Source organism: Xenopus laevis, chromosome 1S, assembly GCF_017654675.1.
Source record: "Xenopus laevis strain J_2021 chromosome 1S, Xenopus_laevis_v10.1, whole genome shotgun sequence".
Lineage (NCBI taxonomy): Eukaryota > Metazoa > Chordata > Amphibia > Anura > Pipidae > Xenopus > Xenopus laevis.
Window position 1 is genome coordinate 171510926 of NC_054372.1, and position 27029 is coordinate 171537954.

Below are 27029 nucleotides of genomic sequence, written 5' to 3' on the forward strand. Positions count from 1 at the left end.
CAGTCAGACACAGGAGCCTTTCATCAGCTGCATTCACACAGCGCAGAATCCCCAATGCTCATTTGCATCCAATTGGGTCTAGGGGGGCTGAGGAAATGTGGCTTTCATAGTTACCAGTGGTGGCCTTTTGTGGCCCCTTGGAACATACCACACACTGCCTCATTACATTTTGCCTCAAGGCACGAGCTTCCTATTGGATTATGCTTGAATCTTGTCCCTAAAAAAAAATCAAAGCCTTCAGTCACAGCTGTGGAGTAGCCATCTAAGTATGCCTTACTTCCAAATCCCAATGTATCTCCATTTAAATAGTAAATTAAGTGAAACACATGGACAGTGTAGGTATTGCCCAGAAAGTTGTTCTTTTTTAATTTGTAGGAGGATCTTTTTTTTTTTATTCATCCATATGGGAAGAAACTGCTTTTCTCCATAATGTAGCAATAAAACAGCACCCCCTGCAGCTGAATTACAATGGCTGTTTCTAACAGCCACCTATATTCTACAGCAGGGGTGCCCAACAGGTACAGTAGATCGGGATCTACCAGTAGACCTTTAGCTCATGATTAGTAGATCTCAAGACACTGTCAACCAACAGCTTGTCTAAATCACTCTCCTATTTCATGCTTTTCATTCAGATATTTATTATGTTACAGTTACATAAGAAATAGTTGTTAAATACAAGTATGGGACCTGTTATCCAGAATGCTCAGGACCTGCGGTTTTCCAGATAACGGATCCGTAATTTGGATCTTCAAACCTTAAGTCTACTAGAAAATCATAAAATAAACCCAATAGGCTGATTTTGCTTCCAATAAGGATTAATTATATCTTAGTTGGGATCAAGAACAACGTACTGTTTTATTATTATAGAGAAAAAGGAAATAATTTTTAAAGATTTGGATTATTTGATTATTATAGAGTCTATGGGAGACAGCCTTTCCATAATTCAGAATTTTCTGGATAACAGGTTTCCGGATAACGGCTCCCATACCTGTAAAGCAATGTACATGTTCCCATAAATCAGTATTTAAGTATTGTTTTCCATGGAACAGAATGCTAACAATCCTTTTAAGGATGTAGATCATAATGGGACAACATCAATAAAAGTAGACCTTGCATTATTAAAGTAGAGGCACTCCTGTTCTATAGATCAATCTCTTATATCGTTTTTAACTAAATGGCAAATAAAGGCAGATGTAATTTCTGACAACATCTGTTCTAATAGAAACTATGACTTTCAAAGCAAAATTCATCTAAGCTAAGTGTTAGTCACCTTTAGGCCACAGCAGTAGCGATATGTGAAATTCTCCAGACACATCCTACAGTGTATTGGACTGACATCTGCTGAGAAACCTACTGGAAAATCCTGGGTGCTAGTGATTTATATGTACACAGAAGTAGCTGCATGCTGTGCAATAGTTACCTGATGCATCTATTTGGATGTTATAAAAAGGAACTTCAAGTGTAAAAGTCAAAACATCTTAGGGCTTGTGCTCACATTGGTTAATGGTACTTGGGTTGAAACATATCCCTTGCTCTGTGCTATAGTTCAGCTTGGCACCAGTGCATCTCACCTGTCCTCACTGTTGAATAGACTCCAGGTGCACCTGTTGAATATGTAAACCCTTTGAGCTGCCACCACCTTGAACATGGTGGTATTTCCAGGGCCAGCAAGCTGTATTAATAGGCGCAGCAGACTTGAGTCTAAAGAATCACACTCTCAAGCTGTTAAATGGCAAGTGACTCCATACCCACTATGTATATTTAAGCCTCACCCAATTAATTGCTTTTATTTTCACAAGTGTACCAGTCCGAATTTCACACCTATTCTCAATTACTTTGGAATTGTGCGTACAAATACAGTGATTTGAATTGGCACTTGCACTTTGCACACTGCACTTACAGTTGTAAATGACTCCTCTTTTCTTATTATTTTCTACAGGCCACAACTGCCCAGAACCTGTAATTGTTACCGTGTGTATGCACACAGAGGGCTACTCACCGGTGATCGTGGCTTGCACGCCTGTTACATACGTGAGGGACCCTGCATGCAACATCTCCCACTACCTGAAACTGCACTGTGGAAGTCTATCCCCCACCAGCCATGAGACAATACTCACTCATTTTGGAGTGACAGTTAAGGATTTGCTCCGTATGGACAGAAACATGATGCTGTGCCTTGCTAGCGAAGAATTAAAGCCTACTTGGAATATCCTTGGGTCTGCTTCTGAAGCAGGTAAACATGTAGGCAAATATAATATCACATGTAATCAATATACAGTATGTTGAACCTACACTGAAATGTATACATATTTGTATATAAGATAGATAAAGCCATCTGCATTGCCTTAAAGGAGAACTAAACCCTAAAAATGAACTTATATACACTTATTGCACCAGCCTAAAGTTTCAGCTTCTCACTAGCAGGAATGATCCAGGACTTCAAACTTGTCACATTGGGTCACCATCTTGGAAAGTGTCTGTGACACTCACATGCTCAGTGGGCTCTGAGCAGCTGTTGAGAAGCTAAGCTTAGGGGTCATTTTAAACTATCAAGCAGAAAATGAGATTGGCCTGTAATATAAGCTGATGCTACAGGACTGATTATTAAATTCTGATGCTAGTTGCACTGGTTTCTGTGCTGCCATGTAGTAATTATCTGTATTGATTACTAATCAGCCTTATATTGTGACATTTCTATTCTATGTGTACTGTATATTGTGAGTGGGTCCCTAAGCTCAGTAAGTGACAGCAGCACAGAGCATGTGCAGTAAATCAGCAAACAAGAAGATGAGGAGCTACTGGGGCATCTTTGGAGACACAGATCTTCCCTGCTAAAGGGCTGTGGTTGCCTTGGGCTGGTACCGAAGCTCAAAACATAATGTACAGCATTTTTAGCCTACTTCTTTAGTTATGTTTAAGTTCTCCTTTAAGCCCACTCTTCACTAATACCTGCCAGAATCATAGATGCTGCACTTGTGCATAATCCTGCCAATAAATCTGTTGAATTTCTTTGTGAGGAAAAATAACAAGTTTATATGAGGACTGAACAACTTGCAGCGGAGATGTTGTTGAACTTAAGCATTCCCCTGACATGGGATGGTCAGAGTTGTAGTTCAAGAAGTTCAAGTTGCATTATGAATAATGGGACCATTCAGGCTATATTCTCCACCAATCCTGAAGACATCCCTGTTTACTGTTTTCTTTTTCCCATCACAGTCTGTGCATTATGCAGTTGATACTGGGAGCTTGTTATCACATTCGGCTATACAAGAAGTGCGCCTCCGATAGTCTCATTTCCACATGTCCTTTGTGTTTCTATTGGCAAACAGACTCCCTTTTTTTTGTCTGCCAGTTGGTTTATGACAATACTGACCTTTGTCCCTGCACGGCTGGACATATTTAATGCCTGTTGTGCACCAAAGGTTTCAGGCAGACTTTCAACTTTATCTGTTTGGTTCTCTGTCTCAGGGTACAACATCTGTAAGAACTGCAGGGGGGAAAGCATACAGGAAAGGTAGGGCTCACTGAGGCCATGGGAATAGATTATATCTGTGGCAGCCAGACACTTACTTTACAACATGACAGTGAAGCTGCTCGGAATAATTTATTTTTTATCTCCTGCTAAACCATGTACTCCTTCAGCACCCAGTTCAAATTAAAGGGGATGTTGACTAAGGGGAAGTCCAAACAGGGCGTTGGGTAGATTTGGTCGCCTGGCAACTAATCGCCTCGTTTTTGCGGTGACCAATCTCCCCAAACGCCTTCCCTGAATATGCGCTGGCTAAAATGAAAAAACTCGGGTACTAATCACACACATCGGTTCGTTTTCTGAAGTCGCCCGAAGTTGCCTCACGAAGAAACTTCGGGCGACTTCAGAAAACGAATCACCGCATGTGATTAGCGCTGACGGTTTTTGATTGCAACCGGCACATATTCAGGGAAGGCGTTTGGGGAGATTGGTCGCCGCAAAAACGAGGCCATTAGTCGACAGGCGACCAAATCTCCCCAAAACGCCCTGTGTGGCCTGACCCTAAGCCTGAAATGTGATTGCGATGCCCACATTGTGAAATACAAATTCCTCCATTATAGATATCTTGGTCTGAACAGAGGGGAATATGTCCAAATTTCTGGCTGTTTCAAAATGTATATGAATGTACTTCTTTTGAAGCTCGAGTGCTTGCTCAGCAGGATGACTTTTTATAGAGGGGAGAGAGATTGGATGTAATTCTGTTGTACAGTGTTGTGAAATATGTTGGCACTTTATTAATATGTTAGTAATCATAATGATGATGGTAGAGGCAGTATAAACCTTTTTATGCAATTGGAATTTGAATTTCACCTGTATTTTCAGTTCAAGCCCCGCTTGAAGTTCCAACTTTTGGTCAGAATACCCCTTAGCTTATTACAAGGTTACAGGTATAGGAAAACATTGACGTGGTCATTCAGATATAGATCCAAAATAATCTAGCAGAGCAAATGTTTTTTTCTCCAAATCAAATCCCAACTCACTTTCAAGTTGGACTTCAAGGTGAATTTAGGAGAGTGTAGAAACATTTTCCTCAAATCTCTACCTGTCTCTATTCACAAGCCCCCACAGTCAAAGAACAACTGCTGCTTAGACATATGTACAGTAATTATGCTATCTCTACCCAGGCTTGCCCATGTAAAGGGGCTGTTCACCTTCTAAACACAGTCTGTTTTTTTGGCAGAATCGAAGTTTAAAGTTTAATGTTTGTGTCTCTGGTGTTTCAGTCTGGCAGATTCTTAACTGTTACAATTTGCTACATTTAGTTGATACAAAGTTTAATGAAACTCAGGGATTCTGCTCAGCAAGGCCAAAGATTAGAAATGCATTAACTAATGTATCAATTTAGAACAGTTTACCCTCCCCACATAAGAAGGTGACAAATTAAGCTTAATTGCAAGGCCAGACATGGTGTTTTTACGTTGTGTTTTTAAAAAAGCTCAGTCAGGCGTAAATACGCCACTGAAACCACACGCGACCGCCAACATGCATTTTTCAGCACATGGGTTTCTTTTCCCAACATGCACTTCTCATTGTTCTCGTTCTTCATAATTCCGCTGGCTGGAAATAGAAAATAGAAAAGCTATTTAGAAATAGGAACTATTTCCATGCAAAATGGAGCAGGAATGATTGTCAATACATCAGTTATCTCGCGAGAATTTGGATGCCATATTTAAAATATGCTGCATATTTACGTGAAGTGTGGTTTCAAGCTTGCAGATCCCATAGAGTCTATTGATTCAGAAGTTTTTTGACGTATTTTAGTTTCTGGTAAAAAACACCAATGCTGGCGTCCCGTGGCGGATTTCAGCTTGCAAACGCCCTGTGAGAATTGCCATAGTGCGTTTTCCATTTGTTTCAGTGGTAGTGCAGTTTATGCGTATTTACGCCCGATGGAGCTTTTTTAAAAACGCAACGTAAAAACGCCATGTCTGGCCTTACCCTTAAACCTCATGCTGAGGGCTGTGGGTTTAGAAATTGGATACAATTAAGGACAGACAAGGAAAGGTCCTGCAACAAATGTAGTACTTAGTGTCAGGGCACCTAGGCAGATTCGGGGAGATTAGTCGCCCGGCGACAAATTTCCTCTTCTTCAGGGCGACTAATCTCCCCAAAGTGAATCCCCTGCTTTCCCACCGGCTAAAATGTAAATCGCCGGCGGATAGTCGCCCGAAGTTTCCTTGTGAGGCAACTTTGGGCGACTTCGGTAAACAAATCGATCCAAGTGCCATCTCGCCAGCGATTTACATTTTAGCCGGCGGGGAGGCAGTTCGGGTAGATTAGTTGCCCCAAAGAAGAGGCGATTTGTGACCAGGCGAATAATCTCCCTGAATTTGCCTGTGTGCCCTGACCCCTGATCCTTAAGCTTCTAGCTATGTCTCAGAAGTCCTTTACTTGCCAAATTCCACTTGTTTGGAGGTACTAATATTCTGCCTTGAAAGCTTTTATTCCAATCCAATAAACTGTCGCCAGCCTGTTTCTGGCTATAGGTGGCACCGGATGTTGCACTTAATAGTAAACAGAAATACACTACCTGTTATATCCAGGTAACAGACAGTTTCATTTATCCACTTCCTGCAGAAAAGGAGCCAGCAGACAGGTGCAGGTTGTCATTTCAGCAGGTGTGAGGTTGTTTATTCAGACACGAAGTTCGTTGCTTTGGTACATTCATAAAAATATATCAGACAAAGGTAACTAGGTTTAACAGCTTTCATTTGTGTGAGAAAGGCTTCTCTTTCCAGGACAGAATCATTCTTATTGTAAAGCAATTACTTACCACAGAACACATTACCTCAAAAAAAAAAAAAAGACTCTTTATGCTACTTCAGTCAACAGATTAAAGAGCAGCAATAGTAGCATATTAATTGTATCATTTGCTTATTGCTTTGTACTTTTAAATATATAACAAGATCCCAACTTGTTAAAGTAATCATGGACACTTCCCATAACAATGGCACACCAGTACAGGCCCAGTAGATTAATCACTAAGGGGCAAATTCACTAACATTCGTAGTTGCGCCAGGCGCAACTTCGCCGCGCTTCGCCACACTTCGCCAGGCGTAGTTTCGCCAGCGCTCCGCAAATTCACTAAAATCCGAAGTTGCGCACAGGGGTAGCGTAAGATTGCGAAGTTGCGCTAGCGTTGATTCGCTAAGTGAAGCGAAGTTACGCTAGCGAAGGCTAATTTGCATACGGCGCCAAATTCAAATTTCAATGGAGGAATACGTATCAGCACTACAAATGGCTAGAAAACCTTCAAAACATCAAATAAAATTTTTATTTTGCCCTACACATGTGCCCACTGTCTAGGTAAGTTGCCATGAGTCAGGAAATGTAGGGGGGAAGGAGGGGAGCCCCAAAAATTTTTTCGATCTTTTTCAGCCTATCACCCATAATGTAGAAAACACGCCAGCGTTTTTTGGGACTTAGAATTTTTTTTTACTTTTTTTGAAGCAATCCCTATCTACTCTATTGCGCTTCGCCTGGTCTGAGCGAAGGAAGTCTAGCGTAAAAGGTAACGTTCAGTACACTGAGCGCGTTAGTGAATTTTCGTAGTTACGTCCGTAGCGAAAATTCGCCAGGCGTAAGGGTGCGAAGTAATACTAGCGAATCTACGAAAGCGTTCGTTAGTGAATTTGCGAAGTAACGAAAATGCCAAACACTAGCGAATTAACGCTAGCGTTCGGCGCTTCGGCACGTAGTGAATTTGCCCCTAAGCATCTGCACCCACCATATACCTGTACATTGTGCAGTAACTTACGTGGCACAAGATTTATTTTTAAACATTGCTGTGCGTTGCCTGAAAGGACCAAACTAATACAAGATCAAAAACCAATGCAGTGATTAGCGCTGACATCAAATGATAACTTCTGGGACTTCAGTGTATAAATGCCTGTTGTGTGTCCCTTAAACCTCCCAAAATCCCACAGCCAAATCCTTATGAAGCAGTTGAGTAGCAGTGAATAAATTTGGTCAACAGGTGAGACATTAAAATTCATTGTGAGGATGGAGTGTCATTTATATGATTCAGTGGAACTTTGGTACATTTATTGTTGACTGATGACATTGTGTTGTGACACAAAAAGCTGTGTTTTGATGCACATTGTTATTAGAGGCAGTGTAAACTGAGCTGGAAGGTGAAATATTTGGCTGTAAATAGTAAAATAGTAATGAATAATGTGGATATTAAGAGGAAACCTGCTTAGATGTGTGACTATAATCATTTGCACCAACAGAGGGGGCTCTATTTGTACGTTACATGAATATTTATTTGTCCAGCTAAATGAATGTGAAAAGTTGCTGCCACTATTACCATGTGGCACTAGTGTTTGAAATAGGTTATTATGATCAGGGACTCCATTCTGAGTGTGAACAATCTAAAGGTCAGTTGTGGCACACATACAGATGCGTGTAGCTGCCAGTATTAAAAATGTAAATGTGTTCTATTAATTGTCTTCATTTACCAAAATAAATCCAAATAAATGAGTGCATGTGCATGTGTGTACAGACCTATATAAATTGTTGATCCACTATCTTTTTGCATAGCTGTATGATAGGCAGTAACAGAATGACACACAACATATGCCATTTCAATTGTCAAAGTCAGTGTTCAGCAGAGTAAAAAAAATAGGACTTGCTATGTATTCGGCCTATTCTTTTAGTTAAAAACTGCAGTGTCCAAGGTTTTTTGTTATAACTCCAAATAACTGTATTGTGGGCACTCACAAGTCAGCATATTTGTGCCTGAGGATTTTAACTAAACTGTGTGGCTGGCTTCCTTGCATAGAGGATGGAGCCCAATCAGGCAAGAAGCCGCTCATTTGGAGAGAATCTCTTTAAATTACCAGTTTCAGCCACACTTATTAATCTTCACTGCAGAGCCTGCTGGCATTTTGCTAAGATTAGTGCCAAAAGAGAAATATTTGCATATTTTTTTTTTAAATAAACATGTTCCATTTCTAGTGATTTCATAGGATAGATGACACTTTTGCTCACATGTACCTGGTAAGATTTACATACATACAGTCATATGAAAAGGTTTGGGAACCCCTCTTAATTCTTTGGAGTTTTGTTTATCAATGGCTGAGCTTTCAAAGTAGCAACTTCCTTTAAATATATAACAAGCCTTATGGAAACAGTAGTATTAACAGAAAATATGCATGTACAAACTACACACAACACGACTGTTGGATGAAGACGCAGAGTGCAGTGTTCACATCCGACAGTCACGTCAGATACATGTATGTTTCGATCACTTCCATTATATTCGGCGCCTCCGACTGGTCACCTGCGTTTCTTCTCAGCGCGACGCATAGCACAACATCTGCCCTTAGATACTTTTGTAACTATTTAAGATAAGCAGGTCTCTTGTGGAAACTGAGATTCACAGCTTAAAGGACAGTTCACCTGATGAGCAAAACTGTAATAACAAACATAAACCACAGAAATGTGTTCAGACTTGCATAGCCTGGCAAATTTTGTAAAATGAACATGGTAATTAGGGGGTGCTGCGCTACGCATGCCTAATCTTTTTGACCCTCTTTCTGTTTCCAAAATGTTTAGAGGTATGGTCATGGAGGCCTGCAAGCCAAGGGGAAATTGATATAGTGTAGTAAGTGTATGAAATAACTTGGCAATAAGACACTGTTTTGGGGTGTTATGTCAATGATTTTGTCATTGAATGTACCCCCTGAGCATGGGTGGATTTTCACTAAGGCTAGGGAAAGCTAAACCTTCCCAACCTTGGCCTTAAAAGGATTGCATACCTCCCAACTGTCCCTTTTTCAGAGGGACAGTCCCTCTTTTGACAGCTCAAACTGCAGTCCCTCATTTGTACTGGAAAGTCCCTATTTTCTCTGCACTGAACAGCCAGAAAAAGAAACAAAGTTTCTAACTTAATTGGCTTTTAGCAGAGCACAGACAATTTTGAGACACAAAAAAACAGTTTAGATAAGGAGAATTATGTTCAAACTTTCATAACCTGCCACATTTTGTAAAATGAACATGGTAATTAGGGGGCGTGGCCACAAAAAGGGACGTGGCCGAAATGTCTGCACTACGAGCAAAAAAATTTTTGTCACTCTTTTTCTTCCAAAATGTTGGGAGGTATGGGATTGGCTAGGCGGGTGGAAGAAATTTGCAGTTTCCTGGAGCCTAGCCAATCCCTTTGTGGTAGGACCGGGGGTTGCACTTTAAAAAAGCAGAAGTTTAGTCCATGTCTGGGTTGTGTGTGTCAGGGTCAGCCCCCAGCTACCTTTTTTTTCTTTACTCCTTTGCTTTAATTCCCTTCTGCCCCTTTCCCAGCCAGCCTGGAAACAGTAAAAAATAGTAGAGCATGCATATCAAGTTAGGGAAACATGAATTCAGAGCACAGAAATATGGATGGAGATGGCCAAAATTCAAGGTTACAAGTAAAACATGCAAAGGAAGCCGTAAAGTGATAGAAGAGAAGATGGATTAGGTAAATGAGAGGAAAAGGGGGTAAGTAAGAGAATTTATAGATGATAAACACAGTATAAAAATAGAGAGAGAGAGAGAGAGAGAGAGAGAGACAAATTAAAAATGAGGAATAGTGTAGTGGCGCCTGCAAATGAGAAACTAGTAAGAGAGCAAATGGATAAATAAGAGGGTACATGGGACAGCAGAAAAAACACAGTAATTGCGCTTTCTTCTATGACATGTCCTGTCTTTACAGGACATAAGCAGAGAGGTAAAATCAAAGCATGCTGGTAAGGAGTGGGTTAAGTAGCATTCCTAAGCACAAAATCACCCTCTGCCTATGCCCCTGTGCATGTGTGGGTGATACTCTAGTCTGCCAATGAAAATATGTTCCATTTAAAATATAAATGAGCTAAATACTTATCACATTATATGCATGTTTTACCCCTAGCAAACATGCAATATTGGGAAATATTTGGGGGAAAAAAATGTGATGGTGTGACTGTACACACAGCCTGGTTGGAATGGGCAGTGTCACAAGTAGGGTTGCCACCTTTTCTGGGAAAAAATACCCTTCCTATATATTTATCTTTTTCCCTATTAATAACATTGGAATCAACCATCATTTTTATCGGCCAGGCTGGTAAAATACCGGCCAGGTGGCAACCCTAGTCACAAGCAGAAATTACATGATTGGGGTTTGGCTCATGTAAATGTGGCCTGTGACTGAGAACTGCTAATTGGATTCCAGCTTATAAAATACATTGAAAAAGTGTCTTAGTTTTTTTCATAAATGGTAAATACTGTAGTTTCAAAAGAGATAGAGAGGGGGGGAATATTCATTATAGGTATGATATTCAGCAAGTCTTCAGTTTGGATTCATGTTATAGAAAGAAAATATATTGCTGCTTTAATACAGCTGATTTATAAGCATTGTCTTACCAGCTCTAAGTTGATCACAAGCAACATTACCAAAATACTGAAAGCACAAATCTGATAAAGTTTTACAGGGAACAGCAAAACCAGCATTTATTTTGTAACGTTTATATCTGGATTAAATCATCCCTGTGTTTGTGCTACATGCATTAGGCTAATGTCATTTTCTTAACAAAATATGTTCTTCTGTTTATATATCCAGGGCTGATAAATGGCCTCTTAGGTACAACTGGACAATTTGTAGCAGAATTTCTCTTGCTTAGTATGACAAGAGGAAATCTTTGTTGGACTATTCCACAATCACATCCATTTCTTGTTATGGCAGCTTTTTCTTCTAATAGAAAAGTGATTACGAATAAAATCATTATCATGGCTGCCTGGGACAGTTAATAAGCCAGTTCATCAGAATTTATTTGCAGTGTAAATGTAATTTAGAAATAAAAACTGTCATGACAGACAACTCTGTTTACTAACATTGGAAATAAATATCTGGAGAGATTTCTGGAGATATTGCCCATATCAACAAATCAGATCTTTGCTTTTGTTTTCAAACTTATAGGTGGCTGTTAAAAGCTAATTGCTGATAGGTTGCTATGGGAAACATCTCCAGAAATCTCTCCAGATATTTATCTCCAATGTTCGTAAACATGCCCCAGAATTCCTTGAATGCAAATCTATGGCATGCTTTTAATGACTTCTTTTCCACGTTGGTTCCACTTGAAAATCAGTTGTGAAGCTATTGGTGCAGCTTGGTAAACAAATTTGATAACTTCAGGAATCAGGCCCTAAATCCTGCCATTCATTTATTAACTATTAGGGGCGGATTTATCAATGGTCGAGGTGAAGATTTGAATTGAAAAACATTGAATTTCTAGCTATTTTTTGTGTACTTCGACTAGGGAATAGCCCAACTTCAATTCGAACTCGAAAAAACTTAGAAATTCGAACGTTGAATTTTTTTAAAGTACTGTCGCTTTAAAACGTCACCTTCGACCATTCGCATCTAAAAGCTGCCGAAGTGCTCCTAGAACCTGTATGGAGGCAATTGGGGGAGTTTGAGAGATCGAAGGTTGAAGTAAAAAAAACTTTGAATCGAAGTAGCGCTACTTCGACCCCAAAAATCTTCGACCACCATTTGGTTTTTATTTTTGAATTCGAAGTTCGAAGTTTTTTTAACTTCAAACTTCAACCTTTGATAAATATGCCCCTAAATGTCATTGATCTTGGTGAGGGGTTCAAAGCTAAGATGGCTGTATACAGGCTGATAAAAACTGCCAACTTGTCCTCTTGAGACTTGGTCACCAGCCTGTGTATTGTGCCTGTTAAAATTTGCTAAGTAGAGAAGAAATTTGACATATTTAAAAGCTAAAACCGGTAATATATATTGTTATAATTTGCATTTTAGTCCACCAGATTCACAACTGGATTTACTGGGTAATCACACCTTTATTTTAGTTAAGCAATAAAAGTATCACCTTTACACTTATACAGGTATTGAAAGTTTTATCTTTTTAAGTTGCCAACAAGACACAACACCTTTACCTGGACTAACAACTGGCGGAAACAAAAAACAGGTTAAACTCCCTTTCTCGGTAGAAATGACTGTACCAATAAGTATATGATAGATATGATTGTCCACTTTTGAAACAGTTCCCTCTATACCTGATATTCCTGGAAAGTCAGCAGTTGCCCGAGTGAAAGGCTACGAACACAGTGACTTGCTCTCTGTTCATGTCATTAACATACTCTTATTTCTAAAAAGAAATTTTGCAACAATTAGCATTATTGAAAGCCCTGGAAGGAAATATGAAATGGGGTGGGCTATCTCCAGGTATTCCATCCAATGGACAGCACTCCTTTTTCCATAAAACCGTCTTTATTTTTCTTAGGACAGCAACATGCAACGTTTCAAGAGGCACTCCACTCTTTATCAATGCTTGATAAAGAGTGGAGTGCCTCTTGAAACGTTGCATGTTGCTGTCCTAAGAAAAATAAAGACGGTTTTATGGAAAAAGGAGTGCTGTCCATTGGATGGAATTTGTATACTCTGGAGCAGCCAATGTGAATGGGCTACTGGACGCGCACCCAATATCAAAAATTTGGGCAGAAATGTGAGTGCGGTCTGATTTGTTTTCTATATCTCCAGGTATTAACTGTTGGATAAAATAAAACTAAGTATCACTCAAGGAATGGGGTGCAAAAAACCAGATGTCTCTCTATCCTTCAGCTGTGTTCTGTGCAACTCTAGCGTTTGCTCCAGCTACCCTTCACCAAGGGTACCAAGAGAAATATTAAAGCTTTGATTTTAACAATGCACCCCTGGGCTGAAGTTTTTGTAAGAGGAACAAGACTGTACTGAAGATGGCCACCTAAAATGCTATAGCATGTGCTATTACCACTGTCATTATTATATAGGATTATCAGAAAAATTGGAAGAACACGGACACAAATCTCTATAATGATTTATCTAATTAGCTGAATGATCAGATCAGTGAGATTTGGGCATGTGGATGTGTGGTCAACTGGTCAGTGTACAGTAATATAAGTCAGCCTGTGGAATAGTTAATAAAGATGTGGTTTTGTTCAGTATAGATAAAATAATTCAAGGCACGTGCATCAGTGCTCATTGTATGGCACAACAGGCATCAATAATAGGTGTTGTTTTCAGGTATAAATAAAAGCATTTCAAAAAGAAATTTTCAGTGGATGCCTGAATATGGATTCAGTAAGGCTTACTGAGGCTTACTGAACTTGAACAATTATTCGTTGCTTCATTCTAACTTGATTCTCAGGGGCAAATTTACTTACCTCCGAAATTGCGCCAGCGACAGCTTCGCTGACATTGCAATACTTCGCCAGGCGTAGATTCGCCAGGACAAAACTAATTCACAAAAGTCCAAAGTTGAAAGTTGCACTAGCGTTACTGCGGCAAGCAAAGCAAAGTTACGCTAGCGTTGGCTAATTTGCATACGGCGGGAAGTTAAAGTTAAATGGATGTATATGTTGCAGCCAATACATTACACTACACAAGCCCAGGGAACCTTAATAAAATAAAAAAGAGTTGTTATATTGCCCTACACATGAGCCCAGTATATAGTTTATGTGCCATATGTTAGGAAATGTAGGGAGGAAGCCGGTTACCCCCAAAAAAAAAATTACGATCTTTTGCAGCCTATCACCCTGTAAAAAGAAAAAAAGACGCCAGCGATTTTTGGGACTTAGAAAAAATTTCAACTATTTTTGACCAAGTCCTATCCACGCTTTTGCACTTCGCCTGGTCTGAGCTGGTGAAGGCAAGTCTGGTGCAAGAAGAAACGTTCAGTCGATCTTCGTGAAATAGCGTAGTTATGTTCGTTCGCCAGAGCACAACTTCGTCTGGCGTTAGGGTGCGAAATACCGTTAGAGTCTATCTCCTTCACTTGCGAAGTTCCGCCAGCGCCCGTTAGTAAATCGGCGAAGTTCTGAAATAACGTCACTTCGTCCGTTAGTAAATTTCCCGCTCAGTGACCATCTAATTAGATCACTTTTGCTCTGGGGGTTAACTTGGTCCTGGGCACTGGTGTACGTACTGTATGTGATTTTTACCCAGCCTGTTCAATCAATCACATTAGTACAACAGTACAATATCCAACTAATCATTCTGACTTTCTGTATGTGTGGGCAAGCATTTTTTTATAATATAATAAGAGGCAGTACATTAGCCCTACTCACTGCCTTTTGCTGCTATGAAATACACCAGCTACAGTATATACATCTTACTTTAAATGCAGCAGACATTTGTGATGGTTCTCAGCTCACTCATTTACATTGGGATAAACAGAACATGTGGCTGCACCTCTTCGCTCTGACACAGACCTGCTATGTGCAAGTGGAGCAATTTCCCAACTTTTTATAGAGCATAAATATTCGGCTGTGCATTGTCTGTGTATTATCACTTACAAGGGACATTGAGACATAAACAAAAATTGTTCTTAACTGGCAGTATTTCCATCACAGTCACGTGAGTTTGCATACAGAATGCGTAAAGAGCATTGTTTAAGGTACATGCTACAATTTTAAGTGCGTGTCTATAGACAACTATAATGCATGTATAAAATGTATACTAATTGCTCTCATGTGGAACTGACCAGCAGTACGTTTTCATTGATCTAGTTCTCGGCAAGTAAACATAATTAGCGATTTCCCCAATTGGTTGGCATGAATACTTCAGTGGTATCCTGAGTTACACAAAAATACAGAATTGTTATGGCGTTACAATGAGGGTACATCTGGTCTTGATAGTTTCCTTTTGCTTTTCTCTCCCTGCGTATGTTCTCTCCCATTTTGTCTTCTTGTTGTGAGGGGCTATATAATACAGAGATTTTTATGGAGCAAAATATGCACCCCTATTTGACATATGCCTTTTTAGTTGGACTTATGTAGAAAATGTGTCACTATCTGACCTGCCAAAAGCTATATAACTTGACTTTTTCTTACACAGACCTGATTCCATAGATTGAAAATAAACAACAATAGTCTGCTTTATTTTGCAAAAGTATTTTCTCTCTCTTTTTTTTTAACAAAATAATAGCTTTGACACTGAAATGTTAAAATGTTAATATTCAATACCCATAGTTTTATATTAGGCAAAATAGTTTAAAATATTGTGTAAATGTTTTAGGGTACAGTATGCATATACCAACTTATCCCTCTTATCACTTTTGGACAATAATTCTGGACCATGCTTTCCGTGTAGATTTACTCTGGGCTGTTAAATTTAGTCTAATGGCATTTGTGCACTTCAGTTTTCCAGAATGCCACTTATTCTCAGTTAGGTTAAATGGGTTGTTCACCTTCTAACACTTTTTTTCAGTTCAGTTGGTTTCAGATAGTTCACCAGAAAAAAATACTTTTTCCAAATACGAGGAAACTTCGGGCGACATCGGAAAACGAAGCTCCGCGGTGCATTGCTGCAGGCGATTTTCATTTTAGCCGGCGGAGGGCAGGGGGAAGGAAGTTCGGGGAGATATTTGCCCCGAAGAAGAGGAGATTTGTCGCTGGAGCGACTAATCTCCCGAACATGCTCATTTGGCCTGACCCTAAAGGTGAATGTCCTGAAATGTCCCAGTCAAAACCCTGATCTTAAAAGGGGTGTTCACCTTCTAAATACTTTTTTATTTGAGTTGTTTTCAGATTATTCACCATAAACAAGACTTTCTCCACTTGCTTTCCATCTTTTATTTTTTACTATTTTACCAAAATTTAAAGTTGGATGTTTGTGTCTCTGGTGTTTCAGTCTGGCAGCTCAGTAATTCAGGTGCAGACTCTAAACTGTTACAATTTGCTACTTTTAGTTGATACATTTCTCAGCAGCATCTCTGGAGTATTAGCTGCTTTAGAAGGTGAAAAATTAAACTTTACACTTCAATATAAGTAAAATGTTCACAAAAAGAAAAATATAAAGTAATTGAAATTTTTTTTTTATTTCTGATGAAATATCTGAAATTTACTGAACTGAAAAAAGTGTTTGAAGGTGAACAATTCCAATATTTGCACATGTGCTAAACATACCGCTGAGAAATGTAGCAAATAAATGTAGCAAATTGTAACAGTTCTGATGCTCCTGGATCACTGAGCTGCCAGACTGAAACACTAGAGACATGAACATAAAAATTGAAACTTACATTTTGGGAAAATGGTAAAAAATAAAAGATGGAAAGCAATTGAAAAAAAAAGTCTTTGTTTATGGGGAACAATTTGAAAACAACTGAACTGAAAAAAGTGTTTGGAAGGTGAACAACCCCTTTAAGATCAGGGTTTTGACTGGGACATTTCAGAACTTAAGGTGGCCATAGACACACAGATCCTATAGTATGAATCGAGGATTTTTGGATCGTGTGTGGCGTGTGCCGACATCTTTCGTCCGGTTGAGATCGGTCGTTTGGTCGATCGGTCAGGTTTGATTTTGACCCGACCGATCCCGCCGGAGCCCATGGCACATCGTAATCCGATCGTTCGGCCATACGGCCGAACAATCAGATTACCCCCGATATAGCCATGCTATCTTAGATCTTCCCTGATAAAGGGCAGTGGTTGCCTTAGGTTGGCACAGAAGCCTAAAACATAATGTACAACATTTCTAGCTACTTCTTTAGTTAAACTTTAGTTCTCCTTTAACTGATACAGGCTTACAAGGGTGTCCATGTTCTTAGACCCTTACCTGACCAGGGAGGTGAGCCCTGCCAAACTAGGTAGAATGACAAACCATATTTTACTAAAAAGAGAAAGGTAAGAGGTTGCAACAGAAATGGGTGGTCTGGCAGTGGCAATCCTGATGTTGATGAATTATAACTACCCGCATCTCAGCGACAGCAGAATTGGGAGTATAATTAGTTGTGGTGCACTTGCCATTCATTATCATAGACTAAAGATGTTGTATCTGTGTTTTCAGACAGTTTTTGTGGGGAGACTTTACTTCATCTAACAGCAAGATGGGGATTGGAAGAAGTCTTTCATTTCCTTTTGTGCCAGCCTGGAGGGGTATCTGCATTACAAAGAGAAAATGAAGATCGGGAAACCCCAATTGACATTGCAGTTCGCAGTGGACATACTGGATTGGTTGCATGCTTAAGAAAGTAAGAACAATACTCAATGGGGGTTATGTATAAAAGGCATTAAATTTGCACAGGTGCAGTAGCCCATAGCAACCAATCAGCAGGTAGCATTTATTGGTCACCTGTTTAAAAGCAAACATCTCATTGGTTGCTATGGGTTACTGCTCCTGGGCAAACTTAGTGACTCTTATTAAATATGGGGGAATATCATTTATTTTTGTACCAACACCAATATCTTATATACTATGGGTTCATTGTGTGCTCATATGCAGGTAAGACCTAAACTACCTACCTCAGGTTTGGTAGCTCAAGTGACCAGTTATGTATGGTGCAATAGCTTACAAAATCAGGTCTCAACGTTAAGACTTAAATTATATTACCACTATAGGGAAGACCATTCGCCCAAAGTCCTCAATGTTCTAATCGTTGAGAGAGAAGTAACAACTGGAGTAGCGATTGCAGTGTGTGCAAATACAACTGCAGAGACAATTCTATCTAACTTACTGTGTGGTATTTGGTCCCCCTCCCCTTCTCTATTGGCCCATTATATTACCTCCCCTCCTATCTGTGCTCCCTGCAGTACCAACCTACATCCACACCTGGTGGACGCACAGGTCCCAGTTGCATTAGGGCTTTAGCACATGCGCAGATTCGGGGAGATTTAGTTGCCTGGCGACTACTCGCCTCTTCTTCGGGGGGACTATCTTCCCGAACTGCCTACCGCCTGCTAAAATGAAAAATCGTCTCACAAGGCAACTTTGGGCGACTTCTGAAATCGAAGCGCCGAGATTACATTGCCGCGGACGATTTTTCATTTTCGCAGGCGAAAGGCAGGGGGAAGGCAGTTCGGGGAGATTGTCGGTCTGAAGAAGAGGCGATTAGTCACCAGGCGACTAAATTTTTACTGAATCTGCCCGTGTGCTAAAGCCCTTAGGTGTATATCTTCCCGGCGATTGCATTGTGGTTAAAAACTAAGATGATTGCATATACAGCACACTGAACACGTGGTTGCAAATGACCCCTTATATCCAGTATAACTGTCCCACTTTCAACTATTGTTAACTACAATTCCCATATCCTAAGAACCTTTGACCAATATTGGTAAAGTGGTCCCTTGGGTACATAGTTTCAGCACACCCTACTCTCACCTTGCCCTGCCTCCTCTGATCACAATGGAAAGCAGGTAAATCTAGATCTCTCGTGGTTCCCGTCATTTATATGCAGTATCATTTTAGGGCCCCAGTAAACTTTGGGAATAAGAGTTTTATATGAACTTAGATTGAAACTGATTATTAGTCAGCCCCTTTATACCTTCTGGACCCCTCAGCAGTCACAGGATCTGTTTGCTCTCTAGTTATGTCTATGACTCCAGCCGTCACTTTTTTCCAAGTACAGGTTCTGGTTTTACTCTCCATCTCTGGAAATGTCTGTCCCTGGAAGTGTTCTTACTCCCCATCCCTCCTTTAATGGAGACTGACCATGTTCTCTCAAGGCTTTTGAGATGTCATTTACTGTGTTTCTTAGTATGTCACAGTTTGCCTCCATAACCTGTTCTCTGGCCATGTCACATCTGACAGGACAGTAGATAGCGATGTCTGACACAAGCCCTTTGCCTTCCCCCTGGTACATTTAGTCATGAATGAGTCGTTTGTTTAGAGCCAGTGAAACAATACCATGCTCCCTTGGGGCTCTCTCTATTTTCCCACTTACAGACAAGCAGTTCTGGTCCTTTTCAGGGGCTGCACTCACACAGGCAAAGCTGCATTTGTACCAAGCACTGGAGGTAATTGTGCTTTATTTCCCTTCCATTAGACAGAGAAAGCTCAGCGCTCAGCTCCAGTTACACAAGCTTGTTCCTTGCACAGAGCAGGGTGATCTCCATCTGCTCCTCTACTGAATCTATTTTTATAAAAACTTTAACAGGCTGAGGGCTGTGATTTCCAAGAAGATGTTTACATGTAGGTAACTCATTCGCATGTATTTTCATTTCGCAATATCTCCCTCAGTTTTCAGGATTCGCCTCCCCTCGACTCCTTCACCATTGCGATCGAAGAGAATTACTTCTTACGATTCTTCCATTCAACCACAGTGCAGACACTGACTCTGATTCAGCCTCAGGGGAAGTCACTGGAGTCAGACATCGAGCTCTTCAGGAAATGCCTGTGGGACACCCACTTCATTAAAAAGGTACTGTGACATTTATTTCTGTAAAACTTACAATTTTCATATACAAGGGTAACTTTGGTCATAAATGTTCAGCAAAACATATCGAAAGAGACTGTCACTTGTCAAGGTAAAATTGAATATAATTCATAGACTCAGTAAAACAATGCCCACTTGTGGCCAGACTATCATGAAAAAAGCAGATGCTTTCTTATCTTTGCCAGTGTAAACTCCTAGTTTTGCTCAGTAAGACAACAAAGTGTTACTTTTTAGGGTCAGGGCTCACAGGCAGATTCGGGGAGATTAGTCTCCTGGGGGTTGTACTAGGGCAGGGGGGCCACAGGGGAGTTGCAGCTATGGCAGGAGGGCCTGAAGGGGTTGGCTGGTGCCCCTGTATCTAAAGCCCCGGTGGGTTTAAGACCCAGACCCTCCAGTCTGACACTGCCTGTGGGTGGTGGTGAGTATTTGTGATAGTAATCATTTTCCAGTCCGCTGCACCCCTATAAGGCTTCCTTCTGTGCTCTGGCCTATATAGCAAATATGTATCTGTTCTCTTCAGTCATCATTAAAAGTATATTAATTATCATTCTGCATGAAAATAAATGTGACATTATGGAGGGACTCATCCATTTAAATAGCAATTTAAACATCCTAGGTATAAAAATAACTGGAGATGCAATAGCTTCCAAGTCATTAGTTGCTGTACTTTGTCCTTACGGCTTTTCAGTCAATTCTTAAGAGCAATGTCTATTTATTTACTGTCACCACGAGGGAAAGTGCGTCACATGAAGCTACTCTTGGCATGTCTACACCTGTAGCTCAATGTCTCATAGACAGAGCCACTCTTGTTCTCCCAAGGATTAATGCTTGTGCTTTAACGATCCTGTTTATTATAACACTGTTTAATAAAGGTGACCAAACAGGCAAGCACTGAAATTCCATTATAAAAATATTGTTTTTCTTTTCAGATAACAAGCCCAATGCAAAATCCAGATCATAAAATACATAACCAGGCCGATGAAATACAAAGAGAAGAAGGTAAAAATTGATTGTTGTCTTTTGTATTACAATTCTTCTGACCTTGGTCTTTGGGTAGTAAGATGCATATCCTGGGTTATTTCATGCATATAGCAAATAGATTGGTTGATATCCGTGCTTATCTTTATCTTATAACGATAAAAGATTCAAATAAGTGAAAAAAACATTTTTTTTTGTGTTGCGTTCCTTCAATGCTTCTTAAATACTGGTATATATTCACAGCCTCCCGAACTATGTAAATGTAATTGCTTTTCAACATATTAGTAAGAACAATAAATCTACAGGGATTGACAAAAAAAAATGCTATAAAGTAATTGAACTGTAATTATGGCAAATTCTACGCTACCAGATAACCACAGTTCAAATATGCTGAGATGATAGAGAGGTCTAACAGCTTTTGGAAAATAATGAGTTGCTGACGGCCTTAAATTTGAGAGCATCTTTCATATAAATAAAAGATCAATAGTTTAGGGGAAACACACTGGCTAAAATGTGCACCTGTCAAACAAGAAACAACTGCAGGGAAGAACAGGGGAAAGATATCTAGTTACTAAATACCATAAAACAGCTGACTCAGATAGTACAACAGCACTGAATGTGTACCTCTATGACCCAAACTAAACTAGAACTGCACAATACATGCTTCACATCACATAGCATAAACATGTGATAGGGCTGATGTTCTCAAACCACTCGTATCTAAAATGTATAAACTAAACTTCGAAGCGCTGAAAGAAAGTAATATGATAGAGTGAGGTAACTTCACTTTTGTATGAACGCCTGTATGATTTTATTTTGGGAAGCTTACAAACCATAATGCTTGTTTACAACTGTTAATATACAGTGGCAGATCTGTTATGATATGAACGGATGCCTTTTTTTTAATGGTACTACTATTATTGTGTGTAAAATATTATGCCATTGTAGGTGATGAGGTTCATAACATGTGCAAACATTTCTACTATAATATGTTCTCATATCCAAGCAGTAACACCTCTGTACACAATAAAATACATAGCAGGGTAATCAAGAGATGTTTACCTGATTTTGTATTTTTATGTACAACTCTGTAACACAGAGCTGGGGTAGATTTCATAAGTTCTTGAGAATTGGATGTTTTCTTGATCTTGATCATCTGCCAGACATCTTGCTAGAAACAGCTTAAAACCTATAAATGTCCTCTCTATAGTTGTCTAACCTTAAAGGGCATGTAAAGTCTAAAATGGAATAAGGCTAGAAATGCTGTATTTTGTATACTAAATATAAACATGAACTTACTGCACCACAAGCCTAATCAAACAAATAATTTATGCTTTCAAAGTTGGCTACAGGGGGTGACCATCTTGTAACTTTGTTAAACATCTGTGCAAGACTAAGACTGTGCACATGCTCAGTGTGGTCTGGGCTGCTTAGGGATCATCATAAACAAAGCTGCTTGAGTTCTGCATGGCTGGGAAGTAAGGCGGGGTCTCCCCCTGCTGTTCATAAGTATGATTGTTTCCCTGCTCAGCAGTTAGGGACCGTCTGACAATTCCTATCCACAGCAGTAAATGAAGGGAGAATTTCATTGCATACAGTCAGGTTTCTTATAAAAACAGTACACATTTTTTAATTAAAGTATATTGGAGAAAGGTTTCTTTTTCATTAAAGAAAGTAAAAATGGGATTTTATTTTTTTGCCTTTACATGTCCTTTAAGGCAATGTTACAAATACTTTTAAGTAAAAATACATGCTTTTTGCCCCTGCTTCCTATTTTATTATTACTATTAATTACTCTTGCTTAATGGGGTCGTTCACCTTCAAACACTTTTTTCCAGTTTAGCTGGTTTCAGATTGTTCACCAGAAATAAAGACTTGTTGCAGTTACTTTTTATTTTCTATTTGTGATAGTTGTTCTGATATTTAAGTGTAAAGTTCCATTTTTTACCTTCTATTGCAGCACTAGGGGTGGGGGTCACTGACTCTGAAACTGTTATAAATTGATACATTAAGAGGCCCATGTATCAAAGGTCAAATTTTTAATTCATGTGCTATTTTTAAAACACCCATGAACTCGAAATTTATTATAAAAATTTAATTTTTTCAAATCGGGTGAATAGGATCGACCCAAAAACTCAAATCGAATTCAAATCAAATTTGATTCAAATTCTAAAAACTCAACACTCCGAATTAAACCCGAATGTCAGGAAGGCTGCAAACAACTCCAAATTAATCCCTGAACTTCTCCTATTGACTTAAACAGCAATTTGGTAGGTTTAAAGTGGTGAATAGTCTAATACCAGTTCTTAAAGGGCCAACTCAAATCGAGTTTGGATAACTCCCCAGTCGAATTTGACAGTTTTGACATAAAAAAGTGAAAAATCTTATTTCGAATTTTTACTTCGACCCTTGACAAATCTGCCACTTAGTTGATACATATGTTATCTTTGTCTCTGCTGAGCAGAATCCCTGAGTTTTATTAAAGGCAACTAAACTGAAAAAAGTGTTTGGAAGATGAGCAACCCCATTAATAAGGCATCCGTTAGCTCCTGCGATATGAACACCTTTCAGACAATCATTTTCTGTGCTTTATTCATGCATAACAAGTAGGGATGCACCGAATCCAGGATTCGGTCCGGGATTTGGCCAGGATTCTGCCTTTTTCTGCAGGATTCGGATTCGGCCGAATCCTTGTTCCTGGCCGAACCGAATCCGAATTTGCATATGTAAATTAGGGGCAGGTAGGGAAATAACGTCACAAAAGAAGAATTTTTTCCACTTTTTCCTTTCCTGACCCTAATTTGCATATGCAAATTAGGATTTGGTTCGGTATTCCACCGAATCTTTCACCAAGGATTCCGGGATTCGGCTGAATCCCAAATAGTGGATTCGGTGCATCCCTAACAACAAGGGATGATACCAGTTATCAGAGACAATGAAATAAAAGACAACGAGTTTGTACGTGGTCTTGTTACCCATAGCAACAAATCAGAAGCTGAGTTGAAACTGTGTCAATAAATGCTGCCCATAGTGATCGATAAAGTAGAAGAAGCGGTGTAATTTTGTGATTTTTGTTACATAAGCCTCATAGTAATTGGGTTCAGTCATGTGTGCTCAGCAGCATACCCTCAACATTTCGGTTTCACTGTGGTTAATAAGGAACTTGCCTTCCTGGTAGAGGAACATTACCAAGGCCGGTCGCTCTTTTGCCTTGTCTAAGGGATTTAATTTGAGCATATAAATTGCTGATCTGGCATTAATCTTAAATAATTGTTTGTAAACTATGCTTCTCTTTTGCAGAATGAAACTGTTTGTACGCATCATGTAATGTAAATTGTGGGATAGTCATATCCCTTGTCCTTGAAGCTGCAACTGCTTTCATACATAAGTGTATAGAGTTGTGCCTGAGTATTAATATGCCTTTTGCTCAACGTTTCTGGGTGGGCTAAAACCAAGGCCACCAGATCTCTAAAAGAGAATTGCCACAGGATAGAGATACCATGCTATCAATTAGGGCTTTAGCCACTATTCATCTAGTGGCCTGGGTTCAGGTGTAAAGTGATATACTTTATCTTGAATAAAGAGGAATTTCTAGTTCAGACTTAATTAAATCTAACAGATGGAATCTTTTTCTAAGCAGGTAAACCCATCTGTTTCATTGTGTTTAACACTTGAAAAAAATGAAAATCCCAAATGCTATAATCTTGGCACTGATTACTGACAGTCTACATTGCTATCCGTTATAATTAATTATCATTAAATGGGTGGTTCACCTTTAAGTAAACTTTTAGGGGCAGATTTATCGAAGTGATTGAAAATTAGAATTTAAAAAATTATAATTTCAAGCAAATTTTTGTGTGCTTTGACTAGGGAATAGTCCAAAATTAGAATTTCGAAATTTATCATGTACTGTCTCTTTAAAAATTCGACTTTGACCATTCACCATCTAAAACCTGCCGAATTGCTGTTTTAGCCTATGGGGGACCTCCAAGAACCAATTAGCGGAATTTTTTTGGGAAAAACTTCGAATCGTACGATTCGAATGCACTGAAAACTGACCTATTCGATCGAAAACTGACCTATTCGGGCAAAAAAAACCCCTTCGATTTAATTTCGGTTGGTCTATTTGAATTTGAATTTCGATGTTTTTCAAATTCGACCCTTGATATATCTGCCCCTTGGTATGAATGAATGATTCTAAGCAACTTTCAACTTTCTTCTTTTTTTTCTTTCTCATAGTTTTTAAAATATTTGGCGTCTTCTTCTCAATCTTTTCAGCCGCATCCAAATGGGTCACTGACTCCATCTAAAAAAAAAAAATGCTCTGTAAGGCTACAAACGTATTGTTATTGCTACTTTTAGTTAAAAGGCAAGTCAACCCCAAAGTAAAATGCCTATTAAAAGAAAACATAATTCGATGCAACTTTCCAATATGCATCTTGAAAATCTCCAGTGCTTTTAAAGTTATTTATAATAGGGATGCACTGAATCCAGGATTCGGTTTGGGATTCGGCCAGGATTCTGCCTTTTTCAGCAGGATTCGGCCGAATCCTTCTGCCCAGTCGAACCGAATCTGAATCCTAATTTGCATATGCAAATTAGGGATGGGGAGGGAAATTGCATGACTTTTTGTCACAAAACAAAGAAGCAAAAAAAACTTCCCCCTTCCAATACCTTATTTGCATATGCAAATTAGGATTCGGTTCGGTATTCGGCCAAATCTTTCACAAAGGATTCAGGGGTTCGGCCTAATCCAAAATAGTGGATTCGGTGCATCCATAATTTATAAAACCAATTGCTATTTTAAGCAGCATTTGCTGAACTTCTGGTTGTTACTGTTTAACAGGGCCGGACTGGGGGTAAAGCAGCCCGGGCAAAAAAATCAAAGCAGCCCACATGTAAACGTATGATCTCGTAAACGGGGCCTCGCTGTGCAGTCGGTAAAAGCCTGAGCTAAGCAGCACCTGCTACACTACCTCCAAGCGGCATGTGCGTAGTAGAGTGCCAGGGGCCATGAGGAACAATGTAACATAGTATATAGTAACATAGTAAGTAAGGTTGAAAAAAAGACACACGTCCATCAAGTTCAACCTTTTCATTTTTTTTTTTTTTTTTGACGGGGTAGGCAGGAGGCAACAGGGCACAAGTCCCCAGCGGGAGTGGGGCCAGGCAGCACACAGCGGGGTACATTATATATATAATGTGGCGTGAAGCCCCACTTTTCCCATGTGAGCCGCTAGCAGTTCACGAGAAACCTGGGCACTGAGCAGTGGCGTAAATGCAATGCAGAAGTGGTCCCAGGCATTGGACTGGACTGCCCCCCCTTCAGGACAGGACTGGGCTGCCTCCCCCCTTCAGTATAAGACTGCCCCCCCCCCTTCAGGACAGGACTGCCTCTCACCCCTGAGCCACCGGGTAAAGTACACACGCTCAGATTTGGGGAGATTAGTTGCCCAGCGACAAATCTCCTCTTCTTCGGGGCGACTGATTTAGAAAATGCCGACGGGATGGCAATCGGTGTGCTTCGTTTTCCGAGGTCGCCTGAAGTTGCCTCAAAAGGAAAGTTCTAGCGACTTCGGAAAACTAAACGCTCCGAGTGCCACCCCGTCGGCAATTTAGATTCTAGCCGACAGGAGGTAGTTCGGGGAGATTTGGCCCACTGAAGAAGAGGTAATTTATCGTCGGGCTACTAAATCTCCCCGAATCTGAGCATTTGTCTCTGCCCTAAGAGAATAGAAAGGAACAGACACTGCTTTCAATAGCAAGACATGCAGTAAATAATACAAAGTAAAAACAATAAAAATTGTGACCTCACAGTGCAATAGTTTTTTTTTACTGACCCCTATTTGAAAGTTTAAAAGAGTCAGAGGAAAAAGACAAATAAAAAAACTATAACTTAGAAGATGAACCAATAAGAGATTGTTAATTGACGATTTTAAGTTCCCTGATATATATTTTGCCACAGTTCTGTCTGAAAATGGTAAATTCCAATTAGTCTTCCCCTTATACAGTCCTGCACTAATCACTTATTGCTTTAGGTTGTGCACTGCAATGCTTAACCCTTGTTATTAACACAGTAAATATTGTATCTCAAAGTAAATTCTGTGCTTTTATCCTTTCAGTACTCAAATAAAAATTGCTTTAACATATTTCCCTGATTTTACATTTCCACGGAATTTAGATCATTTTTTCCTGGTCCCCTGAAAAACGGAAAATGGGGGTTCTACTGTATTAAAACAATCAATGCCTTTAAGAATGGCTTGGATGATTTCTTGGACAGACATAATATCTAAGGCTATTGTGATACTAAGCTCTATAGTTAGTATAGATATGGGTATATAGAATTTATGTGAAAG

At 39.6% G+C, this 27029-nt stretch overlaps 1 protein-coding gene across 3 annotated transcripts in view; it reads left to right on the plus strand.

Moving 5' to 3' along the window:
- arhgef28.S (Rho guanine nucleotide exchange factor 28 S homeolog) overlaps positions 1 to 27029 on the plus strand; it is a 136983-nt gene that overhangs the window by 27646 nt on the left and 82308 nt on the right. For all 3 annotated transcript variants that reach the window (XM_041580498.1, XM_041580499.1, XM_041580500.1), the window contains exons 4-7: positions 1940 to 2233; positions 17331 to 17514; positions 19500 to 19680; positions 20625 to 20694. In XM_041580498.1, coding sequence (XP_041436432.1) covers positions 1940 to 2233; positions 17331 to 17514; positions 19500 to 19680; positions 20625 to 20694 — 729 coding nt within the window. The remainder of the gene's footprint in view (positions 1 to 1939; positions 2234 to 17330; positions 17515 to 19499; positions 19681 to 20624; positions 20695 to 27029) is intronic.